Genomic DNA, 16,781 nt, shown 5'->3' with positions numbered 1-16,781 from the left:
AATGATAACTCACTGTTCTTCCTCGCAGTTTTAGCTCAATTTTAGCCCAGAGAAATATGAAAAATGGGAATGTTTTTTTACTGAACACGTCTAAACACTTAAACTACATTTGTAAGGCAAATATTCCCAGAACCAGTCTCGTATCAAATAGAATCATATAATTCTACAGTCTCATGCTTGAACAATCAGAAACGATCAACACAACCAAAACCTCTTCCAATACGATCTAAAGCTTTAACAAATGTTGCTGAGGAGGGTTTCAAAATTGGCGCACACTATAACGGAAAAGGAAACATTTCTCCCAATGAAACCTTCACACGTGCATATCAAAGCTTTATCTTTCAATTCTTTCTTTTCTTTCTTTTTTTAATAGAATATCACTATAGTTAAAAAGATATCATCATGATTGTGTGTTCATCACTCTTTGCAGTCATATCCCAAGGCCATGATGCGGGACAAAAAAAAAAAAAAAAAAAATCGAATCAATACCAGGTTTTATTTGCCACTTAAAAAAATGTTTCCAGAATTTGATGATGTGAAAAGTCTTCACAACTAGCTCCCTGTGGCTGTCGTCAGTAAGGAATGCCTCTCCGCTGTTTGAAGAAAATAAAAGCTGTAATCATAGTCATCGTGAGAACAAGAGCAATCTAGTGATAGTACAACTGTGATCTCACAACCAAAGAGGAATAATTTAAAGTAAAATCAACAACACAGTAAGACAGAAAAAAAAAACTGCATAGTACAAAGCCTCCTCAGTTTGCTGAAAAATGCTATTCAGGGCAGATGATGAAGAGGGCAGTGTATACGGAGACCCATTCCAGCTTCTGGGAATATAAACACATCTGCAAATCGTAGCTCTGATCACATGAGGTTCTTGATCCTTACTGTATCACACACTCAGTTTAGTGAAAAGCCAGCGTTTGTTATTCAGGTTCACTGCTGTTAGTGGTCTTGTCCCACTCAAAGCTATCATCACTGTGCGTGGGCGATGCCCGTGGGGTCCCTGGTGGATGCACTCGCAGCCCCTGGAATCGCCTGCACTCGGGGCAGATGCGGATGTGGCTGCAGCCACGTGCCACGATGGCTGCCTCCTGTGCCAGTTTGTGGGAGAGTGGCTCTGACAGTCCCGTGCCTGCGCACAATCTGCCGTTACTGAGGCTGGTCCCTGTGGGCCGAGCGCGTCTGTCCTCTGTGGGTAGAGGATGCGGGCGTAGAGCGCTGGTGCCACCGCTACGCCTCCGTCGGAGCTGCAGGCTGTCCTGACACAACACGATGCCTTGAAGCTCCCGTAGCATCTCCTCGCACACTGACAACTGAGAAGTATATACAGAGAGGGAGAGAGAGAGAGAGAGAGAGAGAGAGAGAGGCCAGGTGGGGCTCACTGATACATTGTTATTAAAAGACAAAGTACTTATTTACAGTGCCTATATTTAGAATATACTATATTTAGAATTTACATTCTTTATGAAGCATTATATTAACGTACGTATTTTACATTTACATTTCTTTCAAGGGCCCAATAGGGGCAACGTGGTGGTGGTGGGGTTTGAACTTGGAACCTATGCCTTGACCGCTGACCTACCACTATACTATTTGTGTAAGATTTATACACTGCCTGTCCAAATAATATGCTGCCTGTCCCAAATTCTTGTGTAAATGTTGCAAGTGAGATTTCAATATTCAAGTGAAATTTCTCTGCGATGTATACTTGTGCCAGAACATTGACATTCAGCATTTAGAAAGTGCTGCAAATAAATTACCTGTTAAGGATTTTTATTTTTTTTTTGTAAATTATACATTGTAAATGAAAGAAAAATTGAATGTATGGACCTGATTTATACTGTAAGATGTCATTATCCCAAAATCTGAGAATCTGCAAAGCTTCATCTTTCAACAAAAGGATCATTCTTTTGGTTACCTGGAAACATTTATCCAACAGTTTCTGCATTCAGATTTGGAACAAAATCCAAACTCATGTAACTCATGACGTACCTCATGGTTCAATGCTGTGGCCAGTTGATGTGTGAAAATGGTTCATCGTTCTAAAGGTCATTCAGCACTTAATTTTATAGCCACATAATGTTGCTCAGCCTTGACCTGCCCAACTGAAGCAACCCTAGATCAAAACACTGCCTCCAGAGGCTTGTACAATGACCACTATGCATGATGTGTGCATCACCCCATGCACTTACTTTCTTACCCTGATGAATCCATCACTCTGGAATAGAATCAATCTGATCTCATCAGACCACACAATCTTTTTCCATTGCTCCAAAGTCCAATCTTTACACTCCCTAGCAAATGTAAGCTTTTTTTTATATTGATTAGTCTTACTAACAAGTAGTTTTCCACACACCCACGGAGCTGTTTAGTCCCAATCCTGTGAGTTCATGTCTTGCATATTTATACCCTTATCACAGTATCTTTCCAACGGATGAATCATTTTAACCTAGTGCCTACATAAGAGATCTCTGGTTAAGCTCAGTGCAGTAAATGTTTTCCCTTGATGATTAGTTCCTACAACAACCACAAACACATCTGAGAAATATGAGAGCAGCATGAAAGTTGTGAAGTTAATTTTGAAGTCTCAATCACAGACACAGGGTTTCTATGACCACTCAGAAGTGGATTATTTCCCTAAAGCATCCACATCATCATGCTTTTTGATTCATTTTGATTTCTCTTATATTTCAAATGTTTTTAAAATTTACATTTAATGTTGGAACATCCTTGACAGGTTGCCCTCTGTTTAAAGGTATAAACAGTCATTTCCTCACTGGCCTCTCTTTTCTCTTTTAAAGCTGACATGATAAAAGAAATGAAGAATGTCAATAATAATAAAAAAATGGTGAAAAATGTACTGGTCTTGAATGCGTGTCATTCCTTCCTAAAAGTTAAGTAACCATATACTTTAAGTAAACTTCACCATATCAATGGTGGCGTTGATAGGAAACTGTTAAACCAAAGTGTATGGACATCTGGCGTTGCCACCAAGTGGAAAACACACAATTGTATAGCAAATATTCGTACGTTGTATTATTACAATTTACCTTCCATTTAATTTCACTAACATTTTATTTGCTTAGCGCTTTTAACAATTTACACAATCAAAATAATTAGGGAAGTTTGTATGAAATGTGAATGTGTATGAATCAAAATGATAAGACTGTCCCTATTGAGCAAGCCAAGGGCGATGGTGACCGTGGCAAGGAAACTCTCTCTGAAATGACAATAGGAAGAAACCTTGAGAGGAACCAGACTCAACAGGGAACCCATCCTCATTTGGGTGGTAACGGATAGCAGGGATTAATCTGCTTCACTGAAATTAACGGGTGTAAACCTGTTATATCAAGGCATGAAATGAGTTCCACATAGACATGTCCTGCAAAGAGCTCTGACCTCAACCCCACTAAACACCTTTGAGTTAAACTGGAATGCTTCCTTTCCCAACATCAGTAACTGTCCTCATTGATGCTCTTGCGGCTTCATGAATATAATTCCCCAAATAAAAAAGCCTTTTCAGAAGAGTGGAGATTAATGTAACAGTACAGAATGATGTATAATGATCAGGTGCCCAATAACTTTCGGCCCTATATTGCTCATTTTTCTTTGTTACATTGATATTAGCTTTAGATTAAGAATTTACAAAACACTCTCACTCATTGTCTATACCGCTATATACTGTTTACAGAGTGGCGGGTGGCCTGGAGCCTATCCCAGGAGACCTAGGGCACGAGACGAGGTACACTTTGGAGGGTGTGCTATTCTTTCTATGACTTTTTCAATAACAAAATCATAAATATTAGGCAAAAAATTTGGATCTCGAAACCAGACAATTTAGATTATACAGATGATAAACTAACCACACCACATCGGAACCTAGAATACTTTACTCCCCTTAAAAAGAGTAAACTAATTTTACTCATCTCTTCTTTAAAATTGTCAACCTTTGTATTAGATGCTATACCAACACATTTTCTCAAGCAGATAGTACCAGCAATAACAGAACCCCTGTTGAAAATAATTAACTGTTCACTCAGCAGTGGGTATGTTTCCAAATCCTTTAAATTAGCAGTTATTAAACCACTAATCAAGAAACCTGACCTAGAAGCAAGCTTTCTGATCACATCCATCAAATGCAACAGTAAAAGACCTTGGTGTGATTATAGACTCCAGCCTTTCATTTGAAGCTCATGTAGATAATATTACCAGGATAGCATTCCATCACCTCAGAAATATTGCCAGGATAAAAAATATATTGTCACTAAACGATGCAGAAAAACTAGTTCATGCTTTTATCACCTCTAGGTTGGACTATTGTAATGCCTTACTGTCTGGTTGTTCAACTAGGTGCATAAACAAGCTTCAGCTAGTCCAGAAGCAGGAGCGAGAGTCCTCACTAGAACCAGAAGATATGAGCACATCACTTTTATCTTATTTACACTGCATTGGCTCCCTGTGAAATTTCGCATCGATTTGAAAATACTTCCAATTAAAGCATAAATCATTAAATAGTCTCACGCCGCAGTATCTGAGTAAACTGCTTTTGTCTTACGATCTGCCACGCCTACTTTGATTAAAGGATGCAGGCTGCTTGTCAGTACCGCGTATTATGAAAACTACAGCAGGGGCAGATCTTCTTCTTACAAAGCCTCAAAGTTCTGGAATAGTCTTCCAATTAATGTCCGGGACTCCGACACAGTCTCAGTGTTTAAGTCTAGGCTAAAAACCTATTTATAGGTAAAGGAGCAGATCTGGGGGACTCATGGACGTAGAGTATTAGGTGAACTGGTATGTTTGGATGCTGTCTTCCTCACTCTCATTGATCACTCAGGTTTGTTGACGGTGAGGTGATTGGTTGCTTTACACCTTAGGGAGCCCTCATGTTTGTGTTTCCTTCTGGCTCTCCCTTTTAGTTATGCTGTTATAGTTAGTCCTGCCGGAGTCCCTGCTTGCACTCTGCACTAAATATTGTACATTGTTTGACTGTGACCATACATAACTGCCATCTCTTTTTCTCTTCTCCTTTCTCTTTCTTCCACTCTCTTTTCCTCTACCTGTCTCTCTGTCGAGTTATACATGTCGCTCCTGAGCTGCCAGTGATCCAGACCCCCTCTGCCCCTGGAGCTGTCTGACTCGTCCTGGTGTCCTGCTTCTGTTTGGAGGTCTCGTCGCATGGATGCCCCGTGTGGTCTGCCTGGGATGCGTGTGGTTTCACTTTTCCACGAAGATGGTCCTGTCTTCGGGTGATGCAGACAGCTGTTCTCTAAGGACTTGTGAATTCAGTCAATCGATAGTTCAGGACTGGAGTTTCCTACAGTCTACCTGAGCCTCCAATAACGAACTGGACTCACACATCTCCTGTACTGAACTTCCAGTCTCACACAGTATGAATGCAGATCAATCCCTGCTATTCGTTTCACCCAAATGAGGATGAGTTTCCTGTCGAGTCTGGTTCCTCTCAAGGATTCTTATTATTACCATATCAGGGAGTTTGTCCTTGCCCCTGTCTCCGTCGCCCTTGGCTTTCTCATCAGGGTCAGTCTTATCATTTTGATTTATACACATTTACATCCCATACAAACTTAAATCATTCTTCTGATTGTGTAACGCTGCTTTGCGACAATGTCAGTTGTTAAAAGCGCTATACAAATAAAGTAAAATTGAAATAAATTTGGACTGTGAGAGAAAACCGGAGCACCCAGAGGAAACCCACCAAGCATGGGCAGAACATACAAAAACAGACCCAAGTCAGCAATTGAACCTTTAACACTGGAGGTTCAAAATTTGTGCCTCATTCACAAATCAACTCCATATAAATCAGTTATTACTGTACAGTCAAAGGATACTATATTAGAAAAAGCACACTTGCAGAACATAAATATGAGTTTTGCTGTAGGAAATAAATCAACACATTCTGATTAATCTGATTAGAGAATTTACTTGAGACAGAAATATTTTCATCTTAATGTTAATAGCACTAAAGCTAAGAATGTATACACTGGTACTAGCCTATTAATATATTTAACTAATATTTAAAAAAGATGTAGTTAAAACTACATCTACATGCTATTTCTATATTAACATTTAATCTCTCTGCACTTATCATTGTAATTCTATACAATTGAATAAGTATAACAAACATCCATTAGAGGACAGATTAGCTTCTTACGGTATAAAGACCTAGGCTAAGGACATGCTTTCTACTATTGACTGCCTTCAAAACTCCTTTCAATCACAATCTAATTTCTTTACACGCACACCCATAGCTCCAGGAGCTGCATCTGCTCCCTCAGCCAAAGGCTCTCAAATTGATAAGGCTCTAAGCTGACTGTTTGTTCATCCGGCTCATTACTGTTATCGCACAAGGGCGATTCTGATGGAGGGAAGTCTTCCACTTCCAATGATCTACCTGCTGCAAAATTACTCTACAATGCATTGCTATCTTTGCTGTCAATGCCCATTATTAGCATAAAGACTTATTCCAGTGTGCTCGTCTCTCCATCTTACCCGGTCCATTAAGGTAGGTTTACACTGTATGTTTTTCAGCCTGAATTTTCTGACAAAAATCACAAATTCCCACAGCTGCGAGGTAAGACTTGTGGTGTTAGGATGTCATTATGACTAAATGTCTGAAAGAGTCAAAAATATTATCTAAAAACCTCACACTGTGACCGGTGGTACAATATAAAATCCACCAATAAGGGAAAAGCCAATGAGGGAAAATTACCATCAAGAAATAAATAGAAAGATAGATGGATGGATGGATAGATAGATAGATAGATGGATGGATAGATAGATAGATAGATAGATAGATAGATAGATAGATAGATAGATAGATAGATAGATAGATAGATAGATGTCAAAGGTTAGTATTTGTTTAAGAATTAGAAAATTCAGACAGGTAGACTGCCTCGCCAAAAAAAAAAAAAAAAAAAGTCTTGTTTAATACAAAAGTACTCTAACTGACTATTTCCATACCCACACTACATGATGAGAAACCACAGGGTTGGAACTAAACAGCTGTGTGGCCATAAGAAAACTACTTATTTGTGAGAATAATCTGAAAATAATGCTTGAATTTGTTAGGGACAATAAAGATTGTACTCTGGAGCAATGGAAAAAGGTCATGTGGTCTGATGAGTTAAGGCGGACCCTATTCCAGAGCAATGTGCATGTCAGGGAAAGAAGAGAAGATCATAAAGCGTTGCACCTATTATGCAAAGTGCCTACTTTGCAAGCCTCTGAGGCACTGTTATGATCTGAAGTTGGTCAGGTCTAGGCTTAGCAGCATCATGTGGCAATAAAATGAAGTCAGCTGACGATCTGAATGTACCAAATGCCTAGGCTATCACAGTAATGGCATGTTTCTCTGCTAATGGCACAGGAATATTCTGGGACCCAAATTGTGAAAGACTGGTTCTGGGATCAAAAAGAATAATTTTCACACATGAACTACCAGTGACATTGTGTGCTGTAATTAAAGCTAATGGTGAGTGAATGAAATCTTACAGTCTGTAATTTTTTTTTGGCCAGGCAGTGTACATAAAGATACAGTACATCTGGAAAGTATTCACAGCGCATCACTTTTTGTTATGTTACAGCCTTATTCTAAAATGGATTAAATTAATTTTTTTCCTCAAAATTCTACACACAACACCCCGTAATGACAACATGAATCAGGCCTATATGGTAGAGTGGCCAGACGGAGGCCACTCCTTAATAAAAGCACATGGCAGCCCGTCTGGAGTTTGCCAAAAGGCACCTGAAGGACAATTACTTTTACTTTTGGCAATAACAAAATGTGGAAAAAGTGATGAATACTATGAATACTTTTAGACAGATATATCACCTTAGAGAGACTAAGTGACTCAGGTTTAAACAGAGTTAATTACTTTATGCAAGATAGATGGATAGATAGGTAGAATTTTGTAAAAGATATGTACGTCACTAGGTAGATAAGTACAGTAGGGAGATATACTGTATACACTACCGCTTGAAAGTTTGGGGCCTTTTTTGGGATTACTTGAAAATTTGATAGTTTTCCAAAGAAACACGAGAATAGGACATGCTGACATTGTCAGAGTTAGAAATAATGATTTAGATGGAAATTATGAATGTGTTTTTTACACTTTGCATTCATTAAAAAAAATTAATTACACCCTGGCAGACATTCTAGCTGTTTCAGTTTTTCAAGATAGTCTGATGAAATTTCACCCCATGCTTCCTGGAGTATCTCCTGCAAGATTGATTGGCTTGATGTAGTCTTTCTCCATACCATACAGTCAAGCTGCTCCCATAACATCTCCATAGAGTTCCGACCAGAGACACTGGCCCCTCCTTTACAGTCAGTTGTGTAATGAATAAAAATTGTTTGTGAATTGCATGAAAATGTGTTTTTCTTCGGAAAACAAATATATTTGTAAGTGATCCCAAACTTTTAAGTAGTATATACAGTGCATCCGGAAAGTATTCACAACACATCAGCTTTTCCATGTTTTGTTATTCCAAAATGGATTAAATTCATTTTTTTTCCTCACCCCATAATGACAACATGAAAAAGTTTACTTGAGGTTTTTGCAAATTTATAAAAAAAAACAAAAAACTGAGAAATCACACGTACATAAGTATTCACAGCCTTTGCTCAATACTTTGTTGATGCACCTTTGGCAGCAATTACAGCCTTAAGTCTTTTTAAATATAATGCCACAAGCTTGGCACACCTATCCTTGGCCAGTTTCGCCCATTCCTCTTTGCAGCACCTCTCAAGCTCCATCAGGTTGGTGCACAGCCATTTAAAATCTCTCCAGAGATGTTCAATCGGATTCAAGTCTGGGCTCTGGCTGGGCCACTCAAGGACATTCACAAAGTTGTCCTGAAGCCACTTCTTTGATATCTTGGCTGTGTGCTAAGGGTCGTCGTCCTGCTGAAAGATGAACTGTCGCCGTTGTCTGAGGTCAAGAGCACTCTGGAGCAGGTTTTCATCAAGGATTTCTCTGTACATTGCTGCAGTCATCTTTCCCTTTATCCTGCCTAGTCTCCCAGTTCCTGCCGCTGAAAAACATCCCCTCAGCATGATGTTGCCACCCCCATGTTTCACTGTAGGGATGGTATTGGCCTGGTGATGAGTGGTGCCTGGCATTCACACCAAAGAGTTCAACCATTGTCATTGTCATTCTCATCAGACCAAAGAATTTTTTCTTTCTCATGGTTTGAGAGTCCTTCCGGTGCCTTTTGGCAAACTCCAGGCGGGCTGCCATGTGCCTTTTAGTGAGGAGTTGCTTCCGTCTGGCCACTCTACCATACAGGTCTGATTAGTGGATTGCTGCAGAGATTGTTGTCCTTCTGAAAGGTTCTCCTCTCTCCACAGAGGACCTCTGGAGTGACTCAGGTTTTTGGTCACCTCCCTGACTAAGGCCCTTTTCCCGCAATCGCTCAGTTTAGATGGCCGGCCAGCTCTAGGAAGAGTTTAGAGATTTATGGCAAAGGCTGTAAATACTTATGTACAATTTTTAAAATAAATTAGCTAAATAAATTTTGAAAAAATTTGCAAAAATCTTAAGTAATGGGGTGTTGAGTGTAGAATTCTAAGGGAAAAATGAATTTAATCCATTTTAGAATAAGGCTGTGACATAACAAAAAGTGATGTGCTGTGAAGACTTTTTGGATGCACTGTATATCTATATTTGATAAAGTAAAAGACAGATAAAGTGAATATTACAGTCATGTATAAAAGTTAGTACCCTCTCTTTTTTATGCTTAACTGATGGTTAGCTTTTATGGTTAACTGATCATCAGCAAGTGTACAGACCAGACAGATGTTTTGGCACTTTTCTGGTCTGGAGCATTCAGGTGTGTGTTAACACAATACCAAGAGGGAAAGCAACTGTTGTTGCACATAAATAAGGGGTGATGAAACCATTTTCAAACAATTTGGAGTTCAACATTCTATTTTTTATTTTGAAAGCATTCAAACCAGTTGCCAATCTTCTCAGGAGTGGGTGTCCCAGCACAGGTCCAGATCGTGCAACGCTCAGAGAAATACAAAACAACAAACAAAAACAACCCCAAAGTATTCTAGAAGCAAATGTGAGGCCATCTGTGCAACAGCTAAAGCCTGGTCGAAATTGGGTCATGCAACTGGACAATGATTCAAAGCACACCAGTAATTTGTAGTGCCCAGATGTTTTTTTTCTCTTTTGCTAAATGTTTGTTAAATAAATGATGTCACAGTAAAAACATTATACAGTACATTGTACAGTATATTGTTCATCTGAGGTTGTGCTTGCCAAATACTGCAATTAGATACACATAGAATGAAAATGAGGTACTAACTTTTACACATGACTGTAGACAGACAGGCGGAGAGACAGAGACAGATAGACAGATAGACAGATACTGTAGATAGATGCTGGAGGGTTAGCTACTTCAGATAAACAAATTACCTTCGCGAGCCGGCCAGAAGGTGCATCCTTCTCACACACTTTCTGTGGACATAGTTGCATAGTTAATCATGTTTATGTTGCCTGAGAGTTGGCTGAAAGCTTTAACAGATTAGATAGGTCATGATAGCTTATAGATAGGATTTACTTGTGTGTTCTGCAAGAGTTCTGCAATGAATCACTGAAATGGTTCTTGTCAGAGAAGAAGAGAGGCCTGAATGACTGGACCATCAAGCTCATCATTTCACCACGTTTTATAACAGAATTAAATATCAATTTCCCTGTTAGTCAAGTGACTGTGAAACATCTGAACGCCTGAGTAAATCCCGCACTATGTACATAATATGCATTTGTGATCTGTACATTAGCTTTTAGTTTTTCTTTTTTGAAGCATTTAAGGTGCACACAAAAACTACAGTAGAAAAAAAAAAAACCCAGATAAAATAAGAGAGACGAGCACTTCTTATTAGTTTACCTAATGTAGGTTGTAGGGAATAAGTGTTAATCAGATTTATGTTCCTAAAATATCCTTTATATCATTTACATTTTTATCGCTGTAAAGTTCCTGCTTAATTAAGGTTTTGTTTATTCGAGCATGTCACACGGCATTATGTGTCCCAATTACACCAAATTACATACTACATTAAATTTAATAAATCAAAAATGCTTTCATTATTTTCACAGTCTAATGAACTGAATGCAAATCTGTTCAATTTATGCGCAGGAAACCTTTATTCTGGATATAATTCTTTATAATCAATGTTTAAGTCTAGTTACACACTCATAGTGATGAACAATTGCACAATTTTTGCTGGTATTTACTTGATAATTGCAATTAGGACTGCTCATTTACCTATATACTTTTTTTTTTACTTCTTTGTATTTCATTTGACAGCAATTAGGTAGTTTTTCATATTTGCTATTTCTATTTTTAAATGCTTGTGCTTAAAGGTGGTGGTCATGAAAAAATAAATAAAAGAGTTTAAAGTGGCTCCTAAAGTAAAAAAAAAAAAAAAAGCTTGCCTGAAGCTTTTGAACTAAAAAGAAATCTAGGAATCGAAGATACATAAATTAAACATTTATTAAGAAGATTATTATTATTTTTTTTTTACGTATTTCTATAACCCATTTCTGAGTTTTTCAAAGCATCCTGTGTGATACGGGCAATTACTTAGTATTCATAAGTTTGTTCAAAAAAAAATAAATAAAAAACCTACGGAATTATGATATTTATTGATCGTGATACAAACTGAATCAAAACACAGATCAAATCGTCTCGCAGTTCTTATAATAATATCATATGAGGTGGTCTCATATTGGAATTATTTATGCAACTTTTAGACTGTTACCAATCTATACATATAATAAAACTATAAAGTTGTCAGGTCTGAACATTGGAAATATTTTCGAACAAAATAATTTGGGGGTTTGTAAAATAACTAATAGAACACATCAAGATGGGTTTTGGAGTTTTTGTTTGTCTATATCACCTAAAATTTACTTAACAAATTTGAATAGGATTTACAGGCGTATGTGGCTGAGCTTGAGGTCGTATATATAGGCTTTAGAAGATATGCTACTGTACATTGAAATTTTAATGAAAATCCATTTTTTATATTATAAAAAATCAATCTTCCTTTTTTTTTCATTCCAAAAATTCAATAGAAGGCACTGTGCATTTTAAAAAAACACGCTTATGAGTGTGCAATTAAATTCCAGGCGAATGAAGTCGCGGGCCAAACTAGTCCTGAATATGTCAGTATTAGCTCGGTTTACAACTTCTAACATCAACATTAATGGGTTTGCAATCCATAAGGGATTGATCTTTGACTAAAATACTGTTTTGCAGTGAAGTGTTCGAGTTTTTATATGAAAGTAGAGCATGGTCGATTCAACATGGTATACTGTAGTTTAACACTCCAGGGCTATCATGTTAATGTGAGGTAATTAAGACACTGGTGTATGAAGTCGGTAACAATTACTGTACATGTCTTGAATTAAGTTAATTATTTCACTTCACACTGAAGCTTGTAACACTACTGAAAATTCAAATATACACTGATTGCCAGCTCATTGCCGTAATCTAAAAGTGAATGAGCAAACATAGTGCAAACGTATATGTTCTTGCCAACACACCTGACACAGTGCAGAGACTATCAAACATGCATCACCAAAACACACAATCCATGTAAGGTTTTCCCTGGACTGTGTATCAGGCAGGTAGCAGGAGACCCATAACTTCCTAAAACACTTTAGCTTTGCTACTTTAATACTATGGCCATTATATCTTATGCACTTGTTACATTAATTACCCAATAGTTATTAATTGATTAATAATGATGAAATAATAATCCCCAACCCCTAAAATATTTGCACATACTTTTTCTGCACTTGTCCAAAATGTATTATTTATCATTTCAGTATTATTAATTATATACTGATTATTAGTGTTTAGAATTTGTGGAATTCTTATTAACAAATGTATTCTTGAATTGTATTAATTTCATGTTAAAAAATAGTGTGTGAGTATGAGTATATTGATGGTTTCATTGTATTATATTTGACAGGAAAGAATAAATGATAAATGATAGCTAGTTAATACTTAATTTTTCTTTTCAGGCCCAAAAGCAAGTCTAAGAGCGTAACTTGCCCGGGTGTGTCAGAATAATCTGTAGTCATCACAGTATGCTGGAATGGGCTACAAATAAATAAATAAAAAGAAATAAATAGCCAGGAGTTTAAAGTGCCAGTGTGCTCTTACTAGTACATGAACGTATGTATTTCTAATAATATTACATAATACTTTTCTGTGAGAGGTGATGCATGAGAAAAGTCCCTACCATCATTATATAGTGGGATAAATTATTTTAAATCAGAGCAATTTATATAATATTCTTGTATTATAATACCACCGGCGATTTGTTGGTTATCTTATGTCTCGCTGTAGGGATACACAGTCCCCCGTTATGCTCACCGTAGAGCTATTTATGGGTATTTGTTACACGTGGCACTTTACATAGCAGCACCGTATTTTGGCTTAGCTATGCTTAACGCTTTATTGCTACAGTATGCTGTAATGTACCTGCATAATGCTGTCAGGGTGTGTCACAACTATAACCAGCCATAATTTTAAACCGTACTTATTCATGGAAAAAATCATAAAAATGGGAACTGGGCTTTACTTTCCTTAATATTACTCTGAGTGTAAAACTTGCACTTGTCTAAGAAGGCTACAGGCTTTTTAACAGTTAATAATGTTGTCCCTTTTAATATTATGATGCCCCTTTACCTTTACGATGACTGCTCAGTCACTCAGTCATCGTCTATACAGCTTTATCCTGTATTCTTGGTCACAGAGGGCCTAAAGCTTATCCCAGGGGACGCAGGGAATAGGGGCTGGGGAAAACACTGGACGGAGTGCCAATCCACTGCACACACACTCACACTTCAGGCAATTTGGGAACACCAATAAGCGTAAGTTTTTGGACTGTGGAAGGAAACCCACCAAGAACAGGAAGAACATGCAGAAACCAAACCCAGATGGTAATTGAACAGGACCCTTGAGATGTGAAGCAATAGTGCTAAGCACTAAGCCACAGTGTTGCCTTCTACGATGACTGCTTCCTTTTTTTTTGCATGAAATCCTTGAGCCAAGGGTGACCTCTTTTAAAATTAATTTGTTAGGAACTGAATTGAGGAATCTCCCTTGTATTGATCATTTCGTTCATAAATGATACTCCTGGTTAAATAGCGCGATATAAATAAAGTGGGCGGCAGGGTGGTGTAGTGGTTAGCAATGTCGCCTTGCACCGTCCGGGTTCGATTCCTGGCCAGGCTTGATTACTGTTTCTGTGTGCATGGAGTTTGCATGTTCTCCCCGTGCTTGGTGAGTTTCCTCCCACAGTCCAAAGATATGCAGATTAGGCTAATTGGCGTTGTCAAATTGGCTGGAGAGTGTGTGTGTACCCTGTGATGGATTGGCAGCTTGTCCAGGGTCTATCCCACCTTATGCCTATGCTCCAGGTCCCTGCGTCCCTGATTACGGGATAAAGTGGTATAGACGGTGAGTGAGTTTAAATGAAGTGAAAGCCTACAACATTGTCTTTTAGTTGCTGCCATGATGGAGAAACTCGTGTGGGTATTTAGCTTTCATGTTTGAATGACAGAAGCAGAATAGAAAGGACAAAAACTAATCTGAACGCTTAACAAAAGTTAATCAACTCCCACACCAACTCATTTCATTCCGACGCAGCAGATAGATGGTTGCATGATGTGGGACTGTTGAGAGCTGAGAGTCTTACGCTCCTCCGACACATTTGCTAATGCTCAAGGAAACAACACTACATTCGCATAATATTCTTACACCTTATTCTAAAGCTGTTTTAAGATTACCTAAAAATAATTTTGATTCTTTCATGACTATACACTCTACAAAAACAAATCACATCTTGGGGTTCTGCAAATACACTCCGACAATTTATTTATCAAAAATGTTCTTTTTGTTAAAACAATCACAAAGTGTTCATTAAGATACAAATTATTTATGAAAAAGATTGAACAGAATGGTACACTTGTATGTATTTACGCTAGACGTAGACACTAGAGAGGTTATAATCGCCTCTCGGGAGCACCTGTTGAGTTGGTACAGACCAGAAGAGAAAGCACCTGTGTGAGGTAGACTCTTTGTGCTGTAGGATGGAGGGCTGGACAGGGTTCAGGACAGGGGAGGGGACTCAGGAAGGGAGGTGCGTGGCCAGGGAGAACAGGACACAAAGCAGAGGCAGGTAAAATAGCCCTCTCTCACCTCTGTTCCTGGAGTGTGTCGCAGCATCCAGATAAACTCCAACACTGCCATGAAGATGGCAATTAACAGGCCACACACTAGGACTACAAAGATCCCGCCGATATTCTCCATGCCAAGTCCTACCCAAGAGACACACATATATAAAAATATTATTAACCAAAGTGTAAGACACATATAATGACAATAGTTTATCAGCCAGCATGTCACCTTTGGCCCGATGGTCCTCCTCTTTTGGACATTTTCCACCATCCCACCATTTTCTTTTTAGGATCTCCAGCCGGTTCTCTTCCTGCAGTCTGAGAATGGCCAGGTCAAACTCATCCCGGTACACAGTGCCTTTTTACAAACGCAGAAGAGTATTAATCATGAATACACACCTCAAGCACATGAGAATGATTCCAGTTTCAAACATCCAGTTCTTACATATCAGAATTTTTGGCATCCTTGGTCGTATCACATATGACTCAAACTCTCCATTAAAACTAGTGGAGAACCAGCTTAACTGTTAACTTTTTCAATTATTTCAAAAGTGTGTAGAATATTTCAACAATCCTCAGGAATATTTCAACTGTATGCAAACTACAGTATGCATCCATCCATCCATCCATCCATCCATCCATCTATTTATCTAGGAACCTCTGTAGTCCAAGCATGAACCATGGAGGCCAATGGTGACCCTTGTATTTCTTTCCATTTTGTATGACCATGGTACATTCATACACACATTCCCAAACTACGGGCAATTTGGGAATGCCAATTAGTCTAATCTGCATCCCTTTGCACTGTGGGAGAAAACCAGAGAACCAGGAGGAAACCCACCAAGCATGGGGAGAACATAAAAAACTCCATGCACACTGAACAGGAGGTGCAAGGTGACAGTGTTAACCACCAAGCCATCATGCCGCCAGTTTTAAAATTGATTTCTTAAAAGCTTTAATATCAACAAGCTATACTGTTGATATCCTTGTTGCCTGATTTGAGGTAGCACACACAATCTCTTTATCATCCAGCAAGACAATAAAAAGCACAATTTAGGCTGATATTTGTTGACCTGAATATCTGAAATAGATATTTTAAAAAATACACGCTGATGCATTGCAGTTGCTTTGCAGCTAGTGTTCACGGGCATTTGTAATGAGTCTAAATTTCCTACCAGGATTTCTTACCACTGAAAGCTGCTTGTTGCTGTCAGGTGGTTAGGAGTTCTAAGGCTAAATATATCCCTAAATCAACATCAGTCATGAGCCAGCACACTTAAATCTCATGGTTTATGTAACACAAAATCAATGTTTTGCAATGACTTTCGCAGTATCCAGAATTGAGCTCTTTTGATACTCCGTGGTCTCAAGAGGAAAGCATGAAGGAGTGTTCGAAGATATCTGTCCATGTGTTCTTCAGTCTTGGACAACATTGCAGTAAGTGGTTGTTTTGCTTAAATACAAATGTATACTATATATACTATATATACACACAGCTCTGGGGCTAAAAAAGCACACTTTCATATAACATTAGATCACCTTTTGTTTGATAATGGC

General features: G+C 38.3%; 1 protein-coding gene across 2 annotated transcripts in view; it reads right to left on the bottom strand.

Annotated features, from left to right (window-relative positions):
- Positions 1-482: 482 nt before the first annotated feature.
- The window catches only part of grik4 (glutamate receptor, ionotropic, kainate 4), a 236,329-nt gene continuing 220,030 nt past the window's right edge, over positions 483-16,781 (bottom strand). Inside the window, exons 17-20 of one of the 2 annotated variants that reach the window (XM_053507303.1) lie at positions 15,454-15,582; positions 15,247-15,365; positions 10,446-10,487; positions 483-1,313 (exon numbers count right to left, since the gene is read on the bottom strand). In XM_053507303.1, the coding sequence (XP_053363278.1) occupies positions 924-1,313; positions 10,446-10,487; positions 15,247-15,365; positions 15,454-15,582 (680 nt within the window). In that variant the 3' untranslated portion in view covers positions 483-923. The remainder of the gene's footprint in view (positions 1,314-10,445; positions 10,488-15,246; positions 15,366-15,453; positions 15,583-16,781) is intronic. The other variant, XM_053507304.1, reaches the window with a different exon arrangement.

Source organism: Clarias gariepinus, chromosome 11 (assembly GCF_024256425.1).
Source record: "Clarias gariepinus isolate MV-2021 ecotype Netherlands chromosome 11, CGAR_prim_01v2, whole genome shotgun sequence".
Lineage (NCBI taxonomy): Eukaryota > Metazoa > Chordata > Actinopteri > Siluriformes > Clariidae > Clarias > Clarias gariepinus.
The sequence above is the reverse complement of the archived record's forward strand: the minus strand, read 5'-3'. Positions and strand labels throughout refer to the sequence as shown.